At 42.2% G+C, this 23,340-nt stretch overlaps 1 protein-coding gene across 2 annotated transcripts in view; it reads left to right on the top strand.

Annotated features, from left to right (window-relative positions):
- FAT1 (FAT atypical cadherin 1) overlaps positions 1-23,340 on the top strand; it is a 133,688-nt gene that overhangs the window by 82,019 nt on the left and 28,329 nt on the right. For both annotated transcript variants that reach the window (XM_077814557.1, XM_077814556.1), the window contains exons 6-9: positions 1,611-1,750; positions 14,136-14,411; positions 14,675-14,885; positions 18,838-22,905. In XM_077814557.1, the coding sequence (XP_077670683.1) occupies positions 1,611-1,750; positions 14,136-14,411; positions 14,675-14,885; positions 18,838-22,905 (4,695 nt within the window). The remainder of the gene's footprint in view (positions 1-1,610; positions 1,751-14,135; positions 14,412-14,674; positions 14,886-18,837; positions 22,906-23,340) is intronic.

The raw sequence follows: 23,340 nt of genomic DNA, 5'->3' as shown, positions 1-23,340 counted from the left end.
GGAAGGAGTTTGGGTGCAGGTGGGAGTTCCATGCTGGTGCAGAGTGTTGGGGTGCAGGAGAGGGTGAGTAGTATGGGCTCTGGGAGGGAGTTTGGTGCAGGAGGGGGCTCCAGGCTGGGGCAGTAGATTGGGGTGCAAGGGGGGGTGCAGGGTCTGGGAGGGAGTTTGGGTGCAGGAGAGGGTTCTGACCTGGGGCAGGGGGTTGGGGTATGGGAGGGGTTACGAGGTGCAGGCTCTGGCTGGGAGGCACTTACCACAGGCGGCTCCCAGCTGGCGGTGCAGCCGGGCTCGGGCAGGCTACTTGCATGCTGTGGCCCCACGCCGTTCCCAGAAGCGTCTGCAGTCAGTCTCTGTGCGCCCCTTGGCAGAGTCATACCAGCAGCTTCCAGGAGTGGTGTGGGGCCACAGCTGGCAGGCAGGCAGTCTGCCTGAGGCCCCGCTGCCCAGCAGGACTTTTAGCAGCCTGGAGATTGCGAGGGGGCAGCCAAAGAACCTGGTGGGCTGGACAGAAATGTTAGACGGGCTGCATCCGGCCCGCAGGCCGTATTTTGCCCACTCCTGCTCCAGACAGTCTATCCTTGTCTGATATATCTGTCCTGCAGAACAACCTCTGAAGGTAAAACGTTTTCAGGAAATGGCACTAATTTCAGTATTGTTCTTACTTTGATTAAGTCGAATTTTACCATCCATGATATTTTACTCCCTCACTTCTGTGCATGTCTCTTTATAGTTGAAATGTAGTGATTTCCTAAGATATGCATTTAATATCTTAAAAAATCACTCCACTTATGTCTGAATAATGTGCTTCTAAATGTATAATTAGAAAAACACGTACACAATGTAATTAGGATAAATGGCTTAGCCACAACTAACATTACGTTGACAACAATAGAAACTAATTTCTTCATTTTAAATAGTTCATCTAAAAGTCTAAACCAATTGATGTTAATGGCCAGTATTTATCACTGCTAACAACATTTGGTCTTATTGAGTAGTATGTTGTCAGGGCAATCTGCTTAAAGTATCATAAATATTATTATGATTGGCTGCTGGTTACTCAGCTACATTTCATTGTGGTTATTGAACTATATTTCTTCGGGCAATTTGAAGTTTTATAAGTAAACAAATTTGTTTCAGAAAAGGAGCTTAGTGCCTTTCAAGGAGCTATGTCTTTGTGATTTTTCTTGACTGTTTCCATCATTTTTATTACTTCCTCTACCTTGATCTCAAAGACACTAATAGCGACAGCCCCCTTGGTTAGGAGGACTTGCTACTCATCATAGATTTTAAGGCCAGAAAGAACCTCCTGCAAAACACAGCTCATATTATTTCAACCACTAATTCCTGAAACAAGTTCAGTAGTTTGTGTTGGAGCTGGAGCATATCTTTAGAAAAGATCCAGTCCTTAAATCAAGATTTCAAAAGATGGAGAGTTGAGAATTTTCCCACAGGATGCAATCAGTGCCATCCCATAAGTCAGCAAAAAGACATATGAAGGATTAACTCAGACCCAAGCTTAAATGTCTTAAGACAACAAAGTGTATGTACATGAAAAAGTACACCACTGCAGTGCTTTATGAACTTCTGTCTCTTTCAATTTTTTGAACCAGGTGGCAACTATGACAGCCGGTTTGATGTAGACAAGGGCACTGGAACCATCATTGTAGCTAGACCTCTTGATGCAGAACAGAAATCAAATTACAACCTGACAGTAGAGGCGACAGATGGAACCAGCTCTATCAGCACCCAGGTAATGGATTTCTAATAGTGTTTTTGAGAAGAACTTATGAATGAAGAACTTGTAGCCCTTCTTTTTCTGGACATACAAATGGTATGTATAAATTAGGGACTGCATCTGAAAAAGGAGTGGATTATGACATTGATTCTGCCTTAGTGTTTCGTATCTGAAATGGAAAGGTTGTGGTAAATAGATTAGTACAATTTGAATTAACAACTTTCAAATTATTCCTATATTATCAAAGTAAATGAAAAACAGGAGCTCAGCCTTACATATGTGATTCACTTACAAGAAAAGGATTAATTTTTAAAAATCAGCAACCTCCATGAGTGTTTCAGCAAGGCATTAAATCATCGTCTATCACTTTGAGAGCTGTGGATGGAAAACTTTCAGTATAGAATCAATATCCTTGTGGTTCTGCAAAACAAAGCTAACTGCAACATATTATGAGCCATCTCTTCCCCCTCCTGCAATGAAAGCCATGGAAACAAGTTCTGTATGATGACATTTCAGTGAGCATATCCCATTGTGAAGATTCCCTTGAATTGCCTTTCACGGGAGGGGCGGTTTGCCACGTATGGAAAAGGGTGTAGGGCTGGAGGACCCAGGAGAGGTCATGTGTCTCTGTACCAGCTCTGGCTTGCTTGGAACTTCACTAGCAGGGAGTTCTTCTTGGCTTGGCAGCCTTTGGGGAGGTTATGCAGAGAAGAAAATGCAGCCTGTGGCCAGGGAGGATATGATGTGCATTCCCAGAACCCATCCCAATCTCCTCCCCCAGTGTGGACCTGAATGCACAGAGAACACTCTGCCAGGTCCAGGTTGCAATGCCATGGAGGCTGAGTCTCCCTTCCACACTGAAGGGAGTAGATCCACTCATGGAAGACCCCTGAATTGAACTGGAAGAGTATGATATGATTCTCAGTTAGCTCATAAAGTATGCATCACTTATAGCTATTTATCTTTTATTTTTCAGTTAAATGTGGAAAAATTCTTCAATGTGAAGTATAGGTTAAAGTGAAGTATACAGTTAAAATATAAATGTCAAGAAAAGATAAAGTAAAGGATTGAATACCATTTCATCCCTGCAGCATTGCACACTCCTGCATGCATTTATGGCATATGTGTTATGACAGAACCAGCATTATATTAAGCTACATATAGGTCTTCCTGAGCCTAGGGAAAGAAGATAGTGGCAGAAATCACAGCATCCTGAATACTGCTTTAAGTTATGATGGCTACCAGTGCCCCCCAAAGGCCATTCCATCAACTGGGGATTGTATGATTCTGCTCTGTGCTTCTTAGCCCTGGTCTACGCTGGGGGGGATCGATCTAAGTTACGCAACTTCAGCTACGTGAATAACGTAGCTGAAATCGACGTACTTAGACCTACTCACCAGGGTGTCTTCGCTACGGTGAGTCGATTGCTGCCGCTCCCCTGTCAACTCCGCTTGCTCCCCTTGCAGCAGTGGAGTACATGAGTTGACGGGAGAGCGCTCAGGGGTCAATTGACGTGATAAATCAACCCCCCCACCCCCACCCCCCGCTGGATCGATCGCTGCCCACCGATCCGGCGGGTAGTGTAGACATACCCTTAGATGCACACAGACTCTCACCCATTGTGTTTAAATGAGCTGCTTGTTCTACATTTTGTAAAACAAGGTGAACTTTGTAAATACTTACTTTGCAATCTCCCCCAGGAAAATTGGACTGGAAGTAATTAACTGGTCGTCTTTTTTTCCTCTAAATTCACTGATTGCTTCCTGTGGTTTTCTTTTGTCTCTCTCTCTCTCTGGCCTTTCCCTTCTTATCTAGAGTTGGCGGAAGCAGAGGTTGTGGTTTCTTTTGCAGGAGAACACACAGTCTTCCATTTCCTTATCTTTCTCTTTCCTCTATTGGTGGCGGAAGCATGGCTGTGCTGTTAGAATCTCATATGACTGTGGCACATGGATTGACGAGTGTCCATTAGTAGAAACTATAAAACTGGTGGTGCATGAACAGAATGTTCATTGGCTTTACTCTGGATATATCACCTTTCAGAGCTCATTCATCTTCCTCCTCTCTTTCATAATCCCTACCTAACCCAAATGCACCAATCTATTTAAGAAAGTCCACAGGACTAGAATTAAGAGGGTATGTTTCAGGAATGCATCCTCACATTTTATTTCACTGAAAAAGAGCTCCTGTGTAGCTCAAAAGCTTGTGTCCAATAAAAGATATTACCTCACCCACCTCATCTCTTACTTGATTTCACAGTCATGTTAATTTATTTCCCCTGAAAATGAGTTATTTAGGACTACCAGTGTGAAAACTGAGTTGCACTTAAATCCTGACACCTTTAGTGACAATGATTATAGTTCAAATGCTGAAATCATGCTGGATCTTTGTAAGAACTTATTAGTAGAAAGCAAATTGTGATACACACAAATAAATTGTAAATCTGAATATTGTGTGTGTTCAGAAATATTAAGTATAATAAACCTTCATGGACACCTTTTCAACATGCAAAATACTTTGACTAAGCACTTGAATACAAAGAACAATTTAACAAGCCTTGATTAACAATAGTTATTTCTCAAGTAATCTTAAATTTAACTTTCAAAAGGAAATGACTTTATCATATTATTGTCTATAGAAAAATAGCAAATAAAATATACAGCCCCATTATGTAAAAATAACTCATTGTGTCTGACTTCTAAACTATAAGGCTTTGGCTGGCTGCAAGCCATGAACATCTGTGGAATATTTGACTCTTTCGTGACTTTATTTAAATTGCTCGTTTGAAAAATATTCAGGCAGTGGGCGTGAAGCTGTTAGAGTTTCATATGCTGCTAAATGCTGAATGCATGATGCACAAAGAGAATAAACAAATTCCAGGCCTCCTGTAATGATGTTTGACAGTGGTGGAGATGACTGGGAGGAATAGCATTGAAAAAAATCAGATTCATTCAAAGTACTAATCCTTTTGGATTATAGTGTTTTGGCCTTAAATGGGAAAGATTATGCATGGGAAATAAGAACAAATGCATGAACTACTCAGTTGTTTTTTGTGAAAAATACTGTTTACTGCCACAGCCACTTTTAGTCATTGGTATTGCTATCCATTTATACATATGTTGTTTGGGGTCAGTTTGGGAAAGGAGGCTAGAATGCCGCTATTGGTTAAATTTGCGTTTTGCAAATGACCACACTGCTCCACAGAAACGCTTCTCTGGTAGTAGAATAAGGTTACTTTTATCTCACAAGCATTAACTTTTAAAACAGACTATTCATGAGCAAGAATATAACTGTAGTTAGATATAATTATGAGTAAGAAGGAGATAAAATATTTCTTAAGCTACATAAGGAAACGAGGGTAAATGTAAAAAATACAACAAATAAAATAATTGTTTTTAAACTATATTTTACAAGGGTGAATGTATTCAAAAGATGAAACATTCAGATTTTTTTTGTGGATGAATATTCTCATTTTGGAATTTTACTTGTTGTGGCAATGACAAGTATTTTCTCTATAAGTTCCATCTTAGTATATTTCTATCACAATTTAGCTGTCACCTGTGATACCATTAATGGGTTTTCATCCTTGTGTTCCAGCTTACTTTCAACTCTGTTGTTCCCTAGATCTGCCTGCCCAGATCTCACTGATGTCAGTGAGAATGTGTGTGCAGATCAGTGGTGTGATAAGGCCATTTATATACCTCTGTAAAATGATTTGAAAATCTGTGGTTCGAGGTTGCTTTACTTCAGAGGTCCCATTATGATCTATTAGCATCAAGCATTTCTATGGTATGCTCCTGTGATCTACATCTTCTCCCTCCAAGCTACTACCTTATTGTATTCAAAGCAATTTTATAATATTTTCTTTTAAATGTAATCCATACCCTGCTTTCTGCTTTATATAGCTATTTTTATTGTATTATGGATTTCAGTTTAAGATGGTATCATACAGATTGTGGTTTGCATTGTGCTTACCCAGAAGCCTATGTTTTCTGGAGTGGCCTCTAAAATTACACCTATAATTTTTTTGTTGTGTAAAAATGAGGATCTGAACATTTTATGTGAAAAACTTGTTTGTGAAAATTGTCAGTGCCAGGTAGAGACTGATTTGAAATAGCTTTGAAAATTTGATCCATGTACATTTTTATTTTATTTTTATACACTTCCAGAGACACTGTACACTGCCATCATGGAAGTAGGTAGACACAAAATAATAACCTTAATGGTTGAGAAAAAGAAAAGGAGTACTTGTGGCACCTTAGAGACTAACCAATTTATTTGAGCATAAGCTTTCGTGAGCTACAGCTCACTTCATCAGATGCATTATGATGCATTATGCATCTGATGAAGTGAGCTGTAGCTCACGAAAGCTTATGCTCAAATAAATTGGTTAGTCTCTAAAATGCCACAAGTACTCCTTTTCTTTTTGCGAATACAGACTAACATGGCTGCTACTCTGAAACCAATGGTTGAGAAATTCATCCTGAAACTTAAAATTTAAAGTTTTTCAACTCCATGACTAGGTCAAACATAAAATGTGAGTCTTAAGTTTTTGGGCTTGATTGTGACTTGACTGATGTTTTAGGCCAGAGACAGAACGAGTGCAAATGGCTGACTCAGTAGCTCAGTGGTTACAGCATTCGCTTGGGAGACCCAAGTTCATGTTCCTGCTCTAATGCTTACTTATACACAGTGGAACATCTTCAACAGGAGAGCTTGAGAGACACCTACAGCAGGATACTTTATATAGCCCAGTGGGTAAGGCACTCACCTGGGTGGAGGGAAACCTAAATTCAAGTTCTTGCTCCGCATTAGGCAGATGGTGAACCTTTGTCTTCCGTGGACAGAGTTAATCCTCTCACCACTACGGTACTGGGTAAAAAGGGGCATGTTCTTTTCCTTGCGTTTCTTTAAAATAAAAATGGGAGAGCTTAAGCACAGAACCCCAGGAGAGTGCAACTGTGAATCCCGAGCAGGGGGAGGTACCTTCCTCTGGCCCAGACTTAGGTCTAATCTACACTACAGACTTACATTGGTATAACTACATCGCTCATGGGTGTGAAAAATCCACACGCCTGAGCGATGTAGTTATACTGACCTAACCCCGGTATAGGCAGCGTTATGTTGGAGAGACAGCTTCCCCTGTCAACATAGGTACCGCCTCTCGGGGAGGTGGAATAACTCTGCCAAAAGCGGAGAGCATTTTTATTGAAGTGGTACAGCGGCGCCTAAATCCTTCTTTGGTGTGTGGTTTATAGTCCACATCCCCTCCTCATTCTTTCCTATTGTCTGGTTTTAGGCAGCGCCCCACTCAGCTTGCTGGCTTTTGTTCCCTAACTCTTCCCATGCATTATAGAGGGATCCTGGCTACCTAACTTGGAGCTGTGGATTCCATTAGGTGGCAGTGTGTCTAAATGTTAGGTGTTGCAACTCTGTGTCTAAATTCTCTTTGAGGACCTAGCCTTAATTTGTTTAGTTGGCAGCACTTTTCGTGGCTGGAATTCAAGCTGATGTGTTCAGTACCTCAGCAAGACTTGAGCTCATATTCAACATTAATAATGTAGTACACTATTAAGGAAATCCTCCTTGATAAAGACAGTTGTCCTTCACTTCCTTAATGAAGAGTTAACCCTGAGGTCCCTTCTGCTTATGTCATTTGGTAGTACTAGGGGAAATTAAAGGTGATAATACTGGTATTGTGCTCAACATTCCCCTTCTCAGTTAAATCAGTTCTTCTACAAGTGCTAGCTCATGTCGATTCCATTCTAGGTGTGCACATGCCCATGTGCATAGTCGTCGGTGATATTTGCTTTAGCGGTATCTGTAGAGTCGGCTGCGGCACCCCCTTGAGAGCTCATGCCTCGGTATATCAGGCGCCACTGGCCCTATGCCCTCTCAGTTCCTTCTTACCACCCAAGGTGGTTAGTTGGAGTGCCTTTCGAAGCTTCTATAGCAAGGGCTAGCGGTTTCGTCTCTTCTGAATTTCAGCCTTAGGGCCTTGTAAATAGTTTGTTTATAGTAGTTAAGTGTAGTTAGAAGTTAGAGTCCCATCGGGGACTTTGCCTCAGGCGGGGCATGCCTCGGTCTCCAGGGTTTAAGCCCTACTCGGACTGCAACAGGCCTATCCCACAACAGTTGCTTCAAGTGCTTGGGGAAATGAAATGTGAAAGACAAGTGTTGTGTCTGTAAAAACTTTTGACCCAGGACCCAGAAAGAGCGTGATGTACATTTGAGGGCTCTCCTCATGGAGGCTGCTCTCTGAACAGCTTCTGAGTCATCCCAACTGGACTCTACCCTAGTACCTTGGCCTCGGTGCATAGTACACCCCTGGCACCAAGCTCCACTCGGCACCGCTCTCTGTCACTGGTACCCAGAAAGGAAACCAAGAAACATGGCTTCCTAGCATTGGGCAAGAAAGGCCATGGGGTATCGGACAAAGGGCTCAGTTCTGGCCAACCACCCACATCTGAGCCACATGGACATGCCTTCAGTCGAGGCCATTAGCCCCTCAAAGGATCCACTGCTGACTCAAAGGGGACCCAGACTTATGGCGAGGTCGATGCTCTTCTGGCGCCTAAAGAGCAGAGGCCTCTACCAGCGCCGCTGGCTCCATGTGTGTTGCAGGAAGCGGCAAAGGCTCCCTAAGTGGGCAAGCCAGCCACCAAGACCCGCCCAGAGCACAGTGGAGCACTGCTGATCTCCTATGCCAAGGCAGTGCTTTCCAACTCTGAGCTATAGATCTCCGGCTTCGCAGCCCGGATCCTCGGGGGCTCACCTTAGATCACTGGCACCATGTTAACAGTCTCCAGCCTCTCAAAGCGGGTTGCCTAGGGGGAGGTGCTGGTCTCCATATTACCGGCACCATTCAGCCTCCCAACAGTCATCTTCCCATCCCAGTACTGGTTGCCCCAGCAGCGGTCCTCCTATTTGAAGCGCCAGTCTCCAGCAGCGACAGTCAGCTGTCAAACGCAGGCATTGACGGCTGCACTGTGGTCACCAGAAGGGGATTGTTCCAGCATCGAAGGTCAGTTTAGCCCCTTGCCAAGGCAACACTGATGTGACTGGGCACTAGAGGCTGTGTCGACTTCTACAGCGCTGCCTTGGCAGCATGACCAGTGACCTGTTGGAGTGCGTGGGGCATGCCTGTGATGCCGATGACCCCTTCACACCACCCGTCAGCCACCACCTTGGAGCGACAGTTGACGGCACCAGGCTCAGTTCGGGAAACACACTCTGAGGTCAGGGTAGAGGAGTCAGTGCCCATGCCAAAACGATGGTGCTCCAGGGCATCCCCCAGCTGTAAAATCATTATCCTCATCCCCAGACAAGATGGTGGCAGGACCCTCAAGCGCCAGTCCACTGGACGAAGAGAACACCAGGCCCTGGTTTGACGGGGAGCCAAGAACTTGGGCCTATAGGTGGAGGAGATGGCTGAGCAGGTGGACACCTTGTTCAGTATGCTCTCGGCCTCTACCCCTGCCTGTGTCACACTACCAGTGCATGATGGGGTCCTGAAAATTGCCACGGCTCTCTGGGAAACTCCATTATCCATCCCTCTCACCTCCACAAGGGCTGAAAAGGAGGGTACTATGGCAGCAAGATGCTCTCTTCAAGTGGTATAGGATGGGCTGACTCGGTGGCTAGGGTGGTCACATCGGCGGTGGTCATGAGGCAAAGCTCCTAGCTTCAGACCATTGGCCTCTCCCAAGAAACACAGATCTCAAGCCAAGACCTCCTATTTGATGGGAATGGACACTTAGCAGAGCAGACAGACGCACGGCTGCATGGGTTGAAGGACACTCGGTCTACCCTTTGCTCACTGGGCATGAATACACCGCAGTCTGCAAGGAGGTAGTTCTGGCCATCCCCTTCACCAAGGCTTTAGCAGCCTTGACAGGGGTCTTCAAGGAGAAGGGATAGAGATACGAGCTTTAGTTGTTGCTGCCTTTCCTCCTGCTGCTCACCCACGCAGCCCAGTCCGGCAAAGCATACAGGGGGCCAAAAGCATTCTTTTTGAGGGTGTGCTCGAGACCAACATCCCAGTCATCCCCCCAGATCAACTTGGTTCTTTCCTGAACCGTCTCCATCCCTACCATTCGCCCTGGTTTGCGGGTCACCTTGGACTGCTCGGTGCTTTACCCTGCAATTGTCGGCTGCCTCTTTCTCCCACCCCCTCTCTTCCCCATCCCTCTTCAGGGACCCTTCTCATCAGCAACACCTCATTCAGGAGGTCGAGAACCTACTGCACCTGGGGGCAGTGGAGGAGGTTCCTCGGGACATGGAGGGAACAGGGTTCTATTCCTGCTTCTTCCTGATGCCAAAAGCAAAAGGGGGCCTCAGGCCTATTCTAGGCTTGTGACGCCTCAACAAGTCTCTCGTGAAGTTGAAATTTCATATGGTCTCCGTGACCTCCATCATCCCATCCCTGGATCCACAAGACTGGTACAACACCCTCAACTTGAAGGACGCTTATTTCCATATTTCATGGTGGACGGGCACCATTTCCAGTTTATGGAGCTGCCCTTTGGCCTCTCATCAGTCCCAAGGGTGTTCACAAAATGTATGGCGCCAGTGGCCATTTACCTGAGATGTCAAGGAGTCCAGGTCTTCCCGTATCTCGACGATTGGCTCATCAAGGGCAGATCTCCAGAATAAGTGCAGAGGAGCCTCTATCTAGCTCCAGCTGCCGCAACCTAGGCCTTTTGATAAGCGACAAAAAATCCACCTTAAGGCCTGTGCAACGGTTAGAGTTCATTGGAGCAGTTCTCGACTCCACGTGGAGCAGAGCCATCCTTCTGGAGGTGCGTTTTTAGGCTATGTCAGACCTGATCTCCCATGTGAAAAACCACCTGTTCACCATGGCTTGCACCTGCCTGCGGTTGTTGGGCCATATGTACTGTGACAGGGTCGGGCCAGATGGCTACAGGAAAGTGATAAAAAGCACATATATTAGCCCCAGGTTAAGTAGGTCCCTTTTCCCTGGGTAAGGTAACAGGGAAGGTTCCAAAACAATCAGGAACCTTCTGGAGACAATTAAGACAGACAGGCTGATTAGAACACCTGCAGCCAATCAAGAAGCTGTTAGAATCAATTAAGGCAGGCTAATCAGGGCACCTGGGTTTAAAAGGGAGCTCACTTCAGTTTGTGGTGTGCGTGTAAGGAGCTGGGATCAAGAGGGATTACGAGCTAAGAGTGAGAACGCGGACTGTTGGAGGACTGAGGTGTACAAGCATTATCAGACACCAGGAGGAAGGTCCTATGGTGAGGATAAAGAAGGTGTTGGGAGGAGGCCATGGGGAAGTAGCCCAGGGAGTTGTAGCTGTCACACAGCTGTTCCAAGATGCAGTCTAAACAGCTGCATTCCACAGGGCCCTGGGCTGGAACCCGGAGTAGAGGGCGGGCCCGGGTTCCCCCCAAACCTCCCAACTCCTGGACAGACACAGGAGGAGTTGACCTGGACTGTGGGTTCATGAAAACAGCCAAACTGAAGGCTGCCGTGAAGCTCCAAGGCGAACAAATCCGCCAATAAGCACAAGACCCACCAAGGTAGAGGAGGAACTTTGTCACACTACATACATAGTCAGTCCTGCCTGGCTTCATCTCTAGCCTCTGCAAGGGTGGCTGGCGTCAGGGTACTGGATCACATCCAGTTGTCTGTGGATTGGTGGTTGAACCTCCGTGGTTAGTGTTGGAGGGAGTTCCCTTCGTGGCCCTATCCCCGTCACTGACAAGGGTCTCCGATGCTTTGGACCTGCTCTGGGGAACCCACCTGGGCAAGCTCAGCACGCAGGGATGATCTGGCCCTCTGTATCAATATTAGGGAGCTCAGAGAAATTAGTCTGGCTTGCCAGGCTTTCTTGCTCCACTTGAAGTGCAAGGTGGTGCAGGTCCTGATGGACAATACCGCTGCCATGTTTTACATCAACAGGCAGGGCAGAGCCAGGTTGTTGGCCCTTTTCCAAGAAGCTCTCCACCTTTTGTGTGCAGCAGGCCGTTCATCTGGTAGCTGCACACCTTCCTGGGACCAGGAACGTATTAGCAGATCACCTTGGCAGGCCCTTCTCATCTCACCACAAGTGGTTGCTCTATCCAGAGGTAGTTAATACAATCTTCCAGAGGTTGGGGACTCTCTAGGTGGACCTGTTCGCGTCCAGGCAGAACAGGAAGTGCCACGTGTTTTGTTCAATCCAGGGGAGGGACAGGGGCTCCATCAGATGCCTTTCTCACCCTGCGGACGGGGGCTCTGATGTACGCCTTCCCACCAGCGCCATTGATTTACAGAGTCCTTGTGAAGACCAAACAGGACAGGGCGAAAGTTATCCTAATAGCCCCTGCGTGGTCTCACCAACACGGGTTCAGCACACTGCTGGACCTTTCGGCAGCTGCCCTTCTGGCCAGATTTGCTATCCCTGAACCAAGACAGCCTTCTGCACCCAAACCTGGCGGTGCCACACTTGATAGCATCACCGCTGCGTGGTTAAATGTTTTCGAACGGGAATGCGTGGCCCACGTTCAGCAGGTCTTGTTTGTTAGCAGGAAACAGAGCAGCTTACCTAGCCAAGTGGAAAAGGTTCACGTGCTGGACCTCAGAACACAGTATCCGCACTGAGCAGGCCTCGCTGCAGGAGATCCTGGATTATTTTCTGCACCTCAAACTCCAAGGTTTGGACTTGTCATTGATCAGTGTCCAGCTGGCTGTTATTTTGGCTTTCCACCGTCTGTTCCAAGGCAGGTCGGCCTTCGCTCATGACATGACAGCCCAGTTTTTGAAAGGTCTGGAGCGTCTCCTCCCGCATGTCTGGGATCCCGTCCCTCCCTGGGACCTGAACCTCATGCTGTCGAGGCTCATGGGGCCTCCCTTCCAGCCTCTGGCTTCCTGCGCCTCTCCTGAAAGGTTTCATTCCTGGTTGAGATAATGTCAGCCCACAGGGTGTCCGAAATCAGGGCACTTACTTCAGAACCACCCTATACAGTATTCTTCAAGGATATGGTCCAGCTGCAACTGCACCCGGTGTTTTTGCACAAGGTAGTTTCCCAGTTTCATACTGGCCAGGACATATACTTACCTATCTTCTTTTCAAAGCCTCATATTTCAGATGAGGAACGCAGGTTGCACTCCCTGGATGTCAGGAGGGCACTGGCCTTCTATATAGATAGGACAAAGCCGTTCCATAAGTCGACACAGTTGTTCGTTGCAGTGGCAGACAGAATGAAGAATCGCCCAGGGTTTACTCAAAGGATTTTGTCCTGGATCACTGCCTGCATCCAATACTGCTATGAGCTGGCAAACGTGCCTCTGCTGTCAATCGTGATGGCACACTCAACTAGAGCACAGGCATCATCAGTAGCCTTCCTGGTGCAGGTTCCAAACCAGGAGATCTGTAGGACCACTACCTGGTCATCTATCTACACATTCGCATTTCATTATCCACTTACCCAACAAGCTCGAGACGGTGCTGGCTTTGGCGGAGCAGTGCTGCAAACTGCATGACCATGAACTCCGAGCCCAGCTGCATGGACACTGCTTGTGAGTCACCTAAAATGGAATCAACGTGAGCAAGCACTCGAAGAGAAAACTATTACCTACCTTTTCGTAGGTTGAACATTTTGTTGTTCTTTGAGGTGTGTTGCTCATGTCCATTCCATTATCCGACCTCCTACCCCTCTGTCAGAGTTGCTGGCAAGAAGGAACTGAGATGGCGTAGGGCTGGCGGTGCCTGATATACCGAGGCATAAGTGCAGCACTCAAGGGGGTGCCATAGCCAACCCTAGGGATACCACTAAGGCAAAATACTCCCCACAGCCATGCATGTGGATGTGTGTGCACACCTAGAATGGAATGGACATGAGCAACACATCTAGAAGAAGAGTTATGAAAAAGTAGGTAACCATTTTTTCTAATGTTAATGGCTTTGGGAATGAATGTTGAGCTGCTATATTTGCTTACACAATCATAGCACTGCTAATATTTAACTCAGTACTTTGCACAGTGTTTTGAGATACTTTGAGCCAGGTACTGTGCCCTGCTCTGTCCCCATTGCATTGCATTGCATTGCTCTGGCAGCGCAAAGAGCGTGGAATCTGGACATAGTTTCCCGATGGGATTCTTCCAATAAGACATATGAACACCTACAGCACGATCCACACTGACTACAACATATCAAAGAACCGCAGTTACTGTAAAATAAATAAACATTCTTTTAATTGTACAGTATACATGAATGGTTTCCATTTAAGAGACCTCCTCTTAAAGATTTTTAACTGTCTGGACTTCTGGATTTATTCTGTACATCTTTTTTTTTTTTTTTTTTTCCCTCCTCCATAATTCCTGAGTGTCCTGTTTTCTTCTTTATTTTCACCAATATTTATCAACATAATCTTTTTTTCCATTGTGTCGTTTCAGGTATACATCAAAGTGATAGATACAAATGACCACAGACCTCAGTTTTCCACCTCAAAATATGAAGTCATTATACCTGAGGACACAGTGCCAGAGACAGAAATTTTGCAAGTCAGTGCCACCGACAGGGATGAGAAGAATAAATTAATTTATACAATGCAGAGTAGCATTGATCCCATCAGTCTCAAGAAATTTCGTTTGGATCCTGGAACGGGCTCTCTTTATACTTCTGAAAAATTGGACCATGAGGCCATCCACCAACATATACTTACAGTGATGGTAAACAAGCCTACCTGTTACTCTGCAGCAGATAACATGCTTACCTTTTTCACATTACAGTTAGAATGCTTTTGATATACATTTAGGTCCTGATCTTGGCGAAATTTACAAATGTGTTTAACTTTTACTCTCTTTGAGTAGTCCCATTTATTTAAATGGTAAGGATCGAGGCCTAAATTCGTAATAGTTCTCTCAGAAATTGGATTAGTAGTAGTATAAATAAAGCTTGCTGCTAATTATTAATAATGTGTTCATCGTTTTAGGTACGAGATCAAGATGTTCCTGTCAAACGCAATTTTGCTAGAATTGTCATTAATGTTAGTGACACAAATGATCATGCTCCGTGGTTCACCAGCTTTCCCTACGAAGGACGGGTATATGAGTCAGCAGCTGTTGGGTCAGCGGTACTCCAAGTAACAGCATTAGACAAAGACAAAGGGAAAAATGCAGAAATTGTGTACTCTATTGAATCAGGTATATCCACAGTCTCGTAAGTCCTCTATATAGTTTAAAATTGACTTTGGTCATCGTTGACTTGAAATGTAAGTATGTAAAAATAAGCCATTATAGAATCAAAGGTCAATATAAATGTTTCTATAATGTTTTAAAAAAACACAGATTCAAATGGACATATTAAATCCTAAACATTATTTCATTTGGCTGCTGCTTGAGAACCTCAAAGTGAAAATGACTAGAAACCAAATAGAAATCAACGTGAAACTGACTCATCTGTTTTTTGTTCTCCCAGTGAAGAAAATTGAAAAAAAAGTTACTCTTAAAAGAGCATAAACATTATAATTAGTGAACAGTAAATTAGATTTTAAATACGTTTTGATTTTATTATCTGATGTATTTTGTAAAATAAATAAGTAAATGTTTTAATTTAAAAAATATTAGGCCAGACTCTTGGATCTGGTTCGTTGATATATGGTACAGCATGGAGGGAGGGGTACAGAAAGTTCACTTTAAATCACCTTCATGTTCCTGCAATCCATGGAGCACTGCCTGGTTCCAGTCTAGGAGATGTAGCGGCTCCCAAGCTATGACCCATTACTAGGTGGTTTAAAAAGGGGTGGGAGTTTGCTATCAGGTAGCCCTACACCACCTGAGGATTGTCCTTGATGGAAGGGAGTCCTTGGGTAACCTGTTAACTTGGGTTTGCAACTGCTTTGTGCTGGCAAACCAGTGCAAAGCAGCCACAATGGAATCTAGGATTCGGCCACTTATTTTTAACCTCACGGTATCTCTTTAATACATTACCTTGTTCATTCTGTTAGTTAATTAATTAATTGCACTTGATTTCTAAGCATTAGAAAATGGGGTCTTCCATTTATCCACAAAGTAATGAAAGTATGAACAGCATCCCATACCCGACTCGCCAGTGTTTCTCATCCCTTACGTGGAGAGATCATTGGTGGTGGTAGTTCACTTTTCATGCTTCTTCATTCCAATGCTTGTCTTGTTGGTATCTTTCCTAAGGTGCCCACAAGTGGCAATGATAGGTAGCTTTAAGAAGTGAATAAATACCACAGGAGCCAGACTGAAATCACTACCTCATTTTATTTGGACTACCAAGCATCTGCCAGTTGGTAATGACTTTTGGTCACACCAGTGAATTAGTTATGAATGGCTCCATATCCCCTTGCCAAGCACCTGAACCAACTATACATGTTGCAAAATGAACATGCTCTGCGTTTATGTTACCAATTTAAAAAAAACCCACCATTGGAAAAGGAGTTACATTTATTTTTTAGCTTTACAAAATGTTATAAAACAAAAGTCAGTATCAAGCATCAGAAACTTTATTAAAAAGTATAAAAAATACAAAAACTATGTGATTTTGCAAATGACAATTATACCTTATGATTTGTCCCAGCTATAAAAGGATTTTTAAACCATACAGATTCATTATTATATTAAAAAAGAGACTCTTATTGCTGAAATTTCATTCAAATATGAAAAGCCATTGCAACTATAATAGAATACATGCTTTATTTTCATAATTTTTTAAATAAATTTGATTATGATACTCTAAGGAGGAAAACCAGTAAACATGATAAACTCCTTTAAATGTATCAGTTGTTTTCTATTTGTGGAAATATTACATATTTCCTAAGGCAATATGTAAGTGTTCATGTAACTCTATTCTTGACTTACCTGGATAAACAGTGCATTCCATTTTATGAATGCCAAAGCATTTCAAGAAAAGAGTTTGAGTATTCTCTCTTTCTCTTTCATCCCTTCCTTCCCCTGCCCTCCCAAGTCTCTCCAGATTTTTGTGGGAGTAAATATTAAACTTTATCTTTCTTAGCTTAGTTTTTTTTTTATAGAATTGTCAACTACTGGGAAGTTAAAGCATTATGGCTGATATCCTAAGCATATGGAATGAACATTCCTTACATGCTTGTAATGGCTGATGGGATTTGTAATGGGATATTCTAAGAACACCACTGTGCTTAGAGCCTTAACTAACAGAAAAGAAAATATCAACTGCCCACTCATCTGCATAATTCAAACATTTTAAATAAAATATTTCCCTGTTGAGAACATGATTTTAGTAATAGTTGCTATATTTGTTCTTTAATTAAACTTTTGAGGAACCACAAATTCTAGTCTAATTCAGTGCATGTGTTGAAATCTTACAGGCTGCAAAATCCGTTACAGTTTCTTTACTTGTAAAGGGCTTATTCATAACAACTTGTTTTCAACTGTTCTATATCAAATTGCAGCTGGTAATATTCAGAAAGCTGTCATTTTTAGCACAGGGTATAGCCTATTAATTAGTAGCAATTTAGGGGGGAAATTTTTGCTCTAGTTCTCTCTCTGTTGCCTCTCTATTCCATGCCTTCATCACTATGTTCTGTCTTTGCCAGTCTCCTGCTGCAGTCTTAGCTTATTCCCATGTCATTTGGATAGCTTTCAATTCTGCTTCTGTTGTGTGTTTCCATGTTCTGCTTCCGGTGTGTGTTCTTTGGTCTGCCTCATCACCTCTTCTCCTGGGGGTTCCAGTCCAATGCCTGTCTTGTTATGTTATTTGGGACTTTCATCCATGCAAGTCCTACCCATCTCCATTTTGTTCCGTAATTTCCTGGCCTATCGATTTCTGTTTCCTTCTCCTACAGAGTTCATGTGTGATGGGTTTTTCCCTGGCCATCTGATTTTGAGGATTTGTCTAAAGCAGCTGTTTATGAAAACTTTGAATTTAGATAGTAAGGTCTTAATAAGACTCCAAGTTTCAGTGCCATATTGTAAGACTGACTTCACAATGGTGTTAAATATTCAAAATTTAGTTTGTAAGGCAAGGTTTCTGTTTCTCTTAGCTCAGCTTAAGAGTTGCACAGGCTTGACTAGCTCTTGCTATTTTGCTTTAATTTCTTCATCTGTTTCACCTGTTGTACTTAAAATGCTTCAGAAATATGCAAAATATCAGACCTCCTCTTTGTCAGTCACAAAAAGCATTATTGGGGTTTCTTGTTGTGTGATCCTCATGGTTTTTGTTTCCTTGGTGTTGATTTTCATTCTTGCAGATGGTTTGTTTTGGCTTGCATGTAAAATCCTATGGGTATGGGATAGCAAATTGAAGTCATCTACAAAATCAAGGTCCTTTAACTTCTGTGTGAAATTCTATTGTATGCCCCTGATTGTTCTGTGGTCTTTCTCATTACCCAGTCCACTACTAATTAAAAGAGCGTGGGTAACATAAGACATCATTGTTTAAGCTATTTGAGGTTACTACGGGTGTCAGTCAGTTCGCTGTTATGTATTACTTGGCATGTCATATGTGCATCGCTGTTCTGAATGATGTTCATCAATTACTGAGGGATTCCATAGTGTCTAATTCACTAAGGACTCTTTAATTTAGAAGTAATGATTTAAAGGATATTTGTATTAACAGTTAATTGAGATGCACTTGAGCACATTAAAAGCACTGTTTTTTCCCAAAAACGCAGCAATTAATTTTAATTCCTGAAATATAACTATAATGCTACTAACCTGAGTTCCTAAATATGTTTTTATGTTTAATGGCTGCTTTGATTTGATTGACCATGAGCTCATTAAGAAGATTGATTTAAAGAAGTAACATCACCTGTAATTTTTTTAAGGTTATAGAAAACTTGGCATATTTTAAGACAGTCTACATTTCTGCATTTTATTTTAGTCCTGGACAACTTTTCCAGTTATGTTAAAGCAAAGTATCTTACAGTAAAACAAAAGTTAGTACTAACAATTCTTTATAGGAAAATTCCAGATGACTAGAAATTGTTTTAGAACAAAACTAAGAAACATTAATACCTCCCTTGGTTCTCAACATTTATTCATTCTTCTAGTTTATGGCCAGTTGGGCACAGACTCTTAATTTTTGTACATTTATCTTTGTCTCTTTCATTGTTAACTTTTTGTTTCTTTTCTTTTTTTTTTTCTGCAGGAAATATTGGAAATTCTTTTACTATCGATCCAATCTTGGGCACTATTAGAATTGCAAAAGAACTAGATTGTAGTAACCAAGGAGAGTACAATTTGATGGTGAAAGCTACAGATAAAGGAAATCCTCCAATGAGCGAAGTAACGTCAGTGCTTATCTTTGTCACAATTTCTGATAATGCCTCACCAAAATTCACACTGAAGGAATATTCTACAGAAGTCATTGAAGGTGTCAGCATTGGTAGCTTTGTTGGAATGGTTACTGCGTATAGTCAGTCTTCTGTAGTTTATCAGATAAAAGATGGTAATGTAGGTGATGCCTTTGATATCAATCCAAACTCAGGTGTCATCATCTCTAAGAAGATACTTGATTTTGAAACTTTGTCTTTTTACACGCTAACTGTTCAGGGAACCAACATGGCTGGGTTGTCGACTAATACAACTGTTTTGGTGCATATTCGGGATGAGAATGACAACTTACCAGTTTTTATGCAGGCAGAATACACGGGAATCATCAGTGAATCAGCTTCAATTAACAGTGTAGTTCTAACTGACAAGAATATCCCATTAGTAATTCGAGCTACAGATGCTGATCAAGAATCAAATGCTGTGCTGGTTTATCAAATTGTTGAACCATCTGTGCACAAGTATTTTGCCATTGATTCTAGCACTGGTGCCATCCGTACCATTATGAGTTTGGACTACGAAGAGACAAACATTTTCCAGTTTTCAGTACAAGTACATGATATGGGGACACCACATTTATTTGCAGAATATGCAGCTAATGTTACTATTTATGTAATTGATATCAATGATTGTCCTCCTGTGTTTTCAAAAGAGTTGTATGAGGCATCCCTTTTGGTGCCTACATATAAAGGAGTGAAAGTCATTACCGTAAATGCTACAGATGCTGATTCAGGAGCTTTTTCACAACTAATTTATTCTGTCACTGAAGGCAATATTGGAGACAAATTTTCAATAGATCCTAAGACTGGAACTATAACTGTACAAAATACAACTCAGTTAAGAAGCAGATATGAATTAACAGTCAGAGCATCTGATGGGAGATTTGCAAGCACTGCATCTGTAAAAATTAATGTGAAGGAAAGCAAAGCAAGTCAACTCAAGTTCACACAGAGTTCCTACTCTGCAGTAGTGCGAGAGAATTCCACTGAGGCGAAAACAATAGCTGTCATTACTGCTGTAGGGAATCAAATAAATGAGCCTTTGTTTTATCATATTCTAAATCCAGACAGTAGATTTAAAATCAGCTACACTTCAGGAGTACTTTCAACCACAGGAATACCATTTGATCGAGAACAACAAGAATCTTTTGATATAGTGGTAGAGGTGACAGAGGAGCATAAACCATCAGTAGTTGCACATGTTGTGGTGAAGGTCACTATAGAAGATGTAAATGATAATGCTCCAGTTTTTGTCAATCTTCCATATTATGCTGCTGTTAAAGTAGACACTGAAGTGGGCCATGTTATTCGACGCGTTACAGCAGTAGATAAAGATATAGGGAGTAATGGAGAGGTACGCTATTACCTCAAAGACCATCATGAACACTTCCATATTGGGCCCACTGGTGAGATTTCACTCAAGAGACAGTTCGAACCAGACACGCTAAATAAGGAATATCTTGTCACAGTGGTGGCAAAAGATGGAGGAGAACCAAGTTTTTCTGCTGAAGTTACAGTCCCAATCACTGTTATGAATAAAGCCATGCCAGTTTTTGAAAAGCCTTTCTATAGTGCAGAGATACCTGAAAACATCCAGTTGCATAGCCCTGTTGTCCATGTACAGGCAAACAGCCCAGAAGGACTTAAGGTGTTTTATAGTATCACAGATGGAGATCCTTTCAATCAGTTTACTATCAACTTCAATACTGGAGTTATAATTGTTGTTGCCACTCTGGATTTTGAGTCCCATCCCGCCTATAAACTGAGCATACGAGCAACTGACTCTCTAACTGGGGCTCACGCTGAGGTGTTTGTAGATATAATAGTGGAAGATATAAATGATAATCATCCTCTGTTTACAAAGCTATCTTATACTGCAGTCCTTTCTGAGGCATCTGTAATTGGAACATCTGTTGTACAAGTTAGTGCTACAGATGCTGATTCTGGAACAAACAGAAGGATTTCCTATCACTTGGTTGAAAATAATAGCAAGAGTCACGAGTATTTCCACATAGATAGCAGCAGTGGGCTCATTCTAACGGCAAGAACTTTGGATTATGAACAGATCCAGCAACACCAATTACTAGTAAGGGCCATAGATGGTGGAATGCCCCCATTGAGCGGTGACATCATTGTAACTGTCAATATAACTGACCTCAATGATAACCCACCATTATTTAACCAACTGCTTTATGAAGCTAAAATTAGTGAACTGGCTCCCCGTGGACACTTTGTAACCTGTGTAAAAGCCTCAGATGCAGACAGTTCAGATGTAAACAAACTGGAATATTCAATTCTGACAGGCAATGATCACATGAATTTTGTAATTAATAGCAAAACTGGCATTATCTCCATCTCAAACCCACGCAAACAGACTCTGAAGCGTCTTTATAATCTTAATGTGTCTGTGTCTGATGGGGTCTTTAGAAGTTCAGCTCAGGTACAGATAACTGTTACTGGAGCCAATTTGCATAGCCCTGTTTTCAGTCAGAATGAATATGAAGTGGAACTAGCTGAAAATGCTCCATTGCATACCTTGGTGACTGAAGTTAAAGTGACAGATGAAGATTCTGGGACTTATGGACAAATCACTTATCATATTGTAAATGACTTTGCCAAAGATAGATTTTATACTAATGAGAGAGGGCAAATATTTACCTCTGAAAAGCTTGACCGTGAAACACAAACAGAAAAAGTAACTTCTATTAGTTTAATGGCCAAGGATGCTGGAGGAAAAGTTGCTTTTTGCAATGTTAATGTGATACTTACAGATGATAATGATAATGCCCCTCAATTCCGAGCAACAGAGTATGAAGTGAATATTGGATCTAATGTTCCAAGAGGAACATTTATCACTAAAGTTTTGGCATCTGATGCTGATGAGGGTACAAATGCAGACATTACATATGCCATTGAAGCAGAGTCTGAAAGTGTCAACGAGAATTTGGAAATTGATCCTTTGTCTGGTGTAATTACTACAAAAGAAAGTTTAATTGGTTTAGAAAATGAGTTTCTGAGTTTCTTTGTTAAAGCCCGGGATGGTGGATCTCCCCAAAAACAATCAGTGGTTCCTGTCTATATTAGAATACTCCCACCAGAAGTGACTCTTCCCCAATTTGCAGAGCCATTTTATTCTTATACTGTTTCCGAGGACATTCCTATTGGCGCTGAGATTGATGTTATACACGCAGAACATAATCAAACATTAGTATACACTCTAGTTAAAGGGAACACTCCTGAAAGCAATAGGGATGAATGCTTTGTGATTGACCCACAAAATGGGAGACTGAAACTTGAGAAGAGTCTTGATCATGAGACAACTAAGTGGTATCAGTTTGCAGTGCTGGCACATTATACGAACGAAGGTTATAATGTTGTTTCCTCAGTAGATATAAGCATTCAGATAAAAGATGTAAATGACAATAAACCGGTTTTGGAGTCCAGTCCATATGAAGCATTCGTTGTTGAAAACATGCCAAGCGGAACAAGAGTCATCCAAGTGAAAGCAACTGACTTGGATTCAGGACTGAATGGGCAGGTTACATATAGTTTAGATCCATCACAAGAACTGGAAGTCACAGAGTCTTTTGCCATAAACATGGAAACAGGTTGGATTACCACCCTCAAAGCGCTTGACCATGAGAAACGGGATAAGTACAAAATTACAGTGGTTGCATCTGATCGTGGTGAAAAAATTCAGTTGTCTTCTATGACAGTGGTTGAAGTTACTGTTACAGATGTGAATGACAATCCTCCACGCTTTACTGCGGAGATATACAAAGGGACAGTTAGTGAAGACGATCCACCTGGTGGTGTGGTTGCTATCTTAAGTACCACTGATGCTGATACAGAAGAATCTAACAGACAAGTCACCTATTATGTTACAGGTAAATGTTTTAAAACATTTAATATTAACTTGAGTTATAAAACTAGAATGAAGTGAGGTAACCCGCTTTAAAAAGATTACAAAATATTTGAAATGGGGCATATATGATATTTTTTGAATTTTTAAAATGTTTCAGAAGCCATCAGGATGGATCACTTTTTTTACTTACCTTGTTTTAAAATAGTTTAGTTATCATTCATTTTGTCTTTGTGATATTTATATTTACAGGAGGAGATAGTTAGACTGAAATAAATTAGTGCAATGAAAAACAAAGCAAAAAAAATCCATAAAATAATAGATGGAACATAGTTTTAATTAATCTTCAGTAGATTTTTTTAAAAATGTTTTTCTGTTTAGTGTAATTGTTTAAATATGTCATCCTCTATAATGCTACATTAATCACCATGGCAACATTAATAGCAAATACTGAATGCAC

The sequence above is a fragment of the Eretmochelys imbricata genome, chromosome 4 (genome assembly GCF_965152235.1).
Source record: "Eretmochelys imbricata isolate rEreImb1 chromosome 4, rEreImb1.hap1, whole genome shotgun sequence".
Lineage (NCBI taxonomy): Eukaryota > Metazoa > Chordata > Testudines > Cheloniidae > Eretmochelys > Eretmochelys imbricata.
The sequence above is the reverse complement of the archived record's forward strand: the minus strand, read 5'-3'. Positions and strand labels throughout refer to the sequence as shown.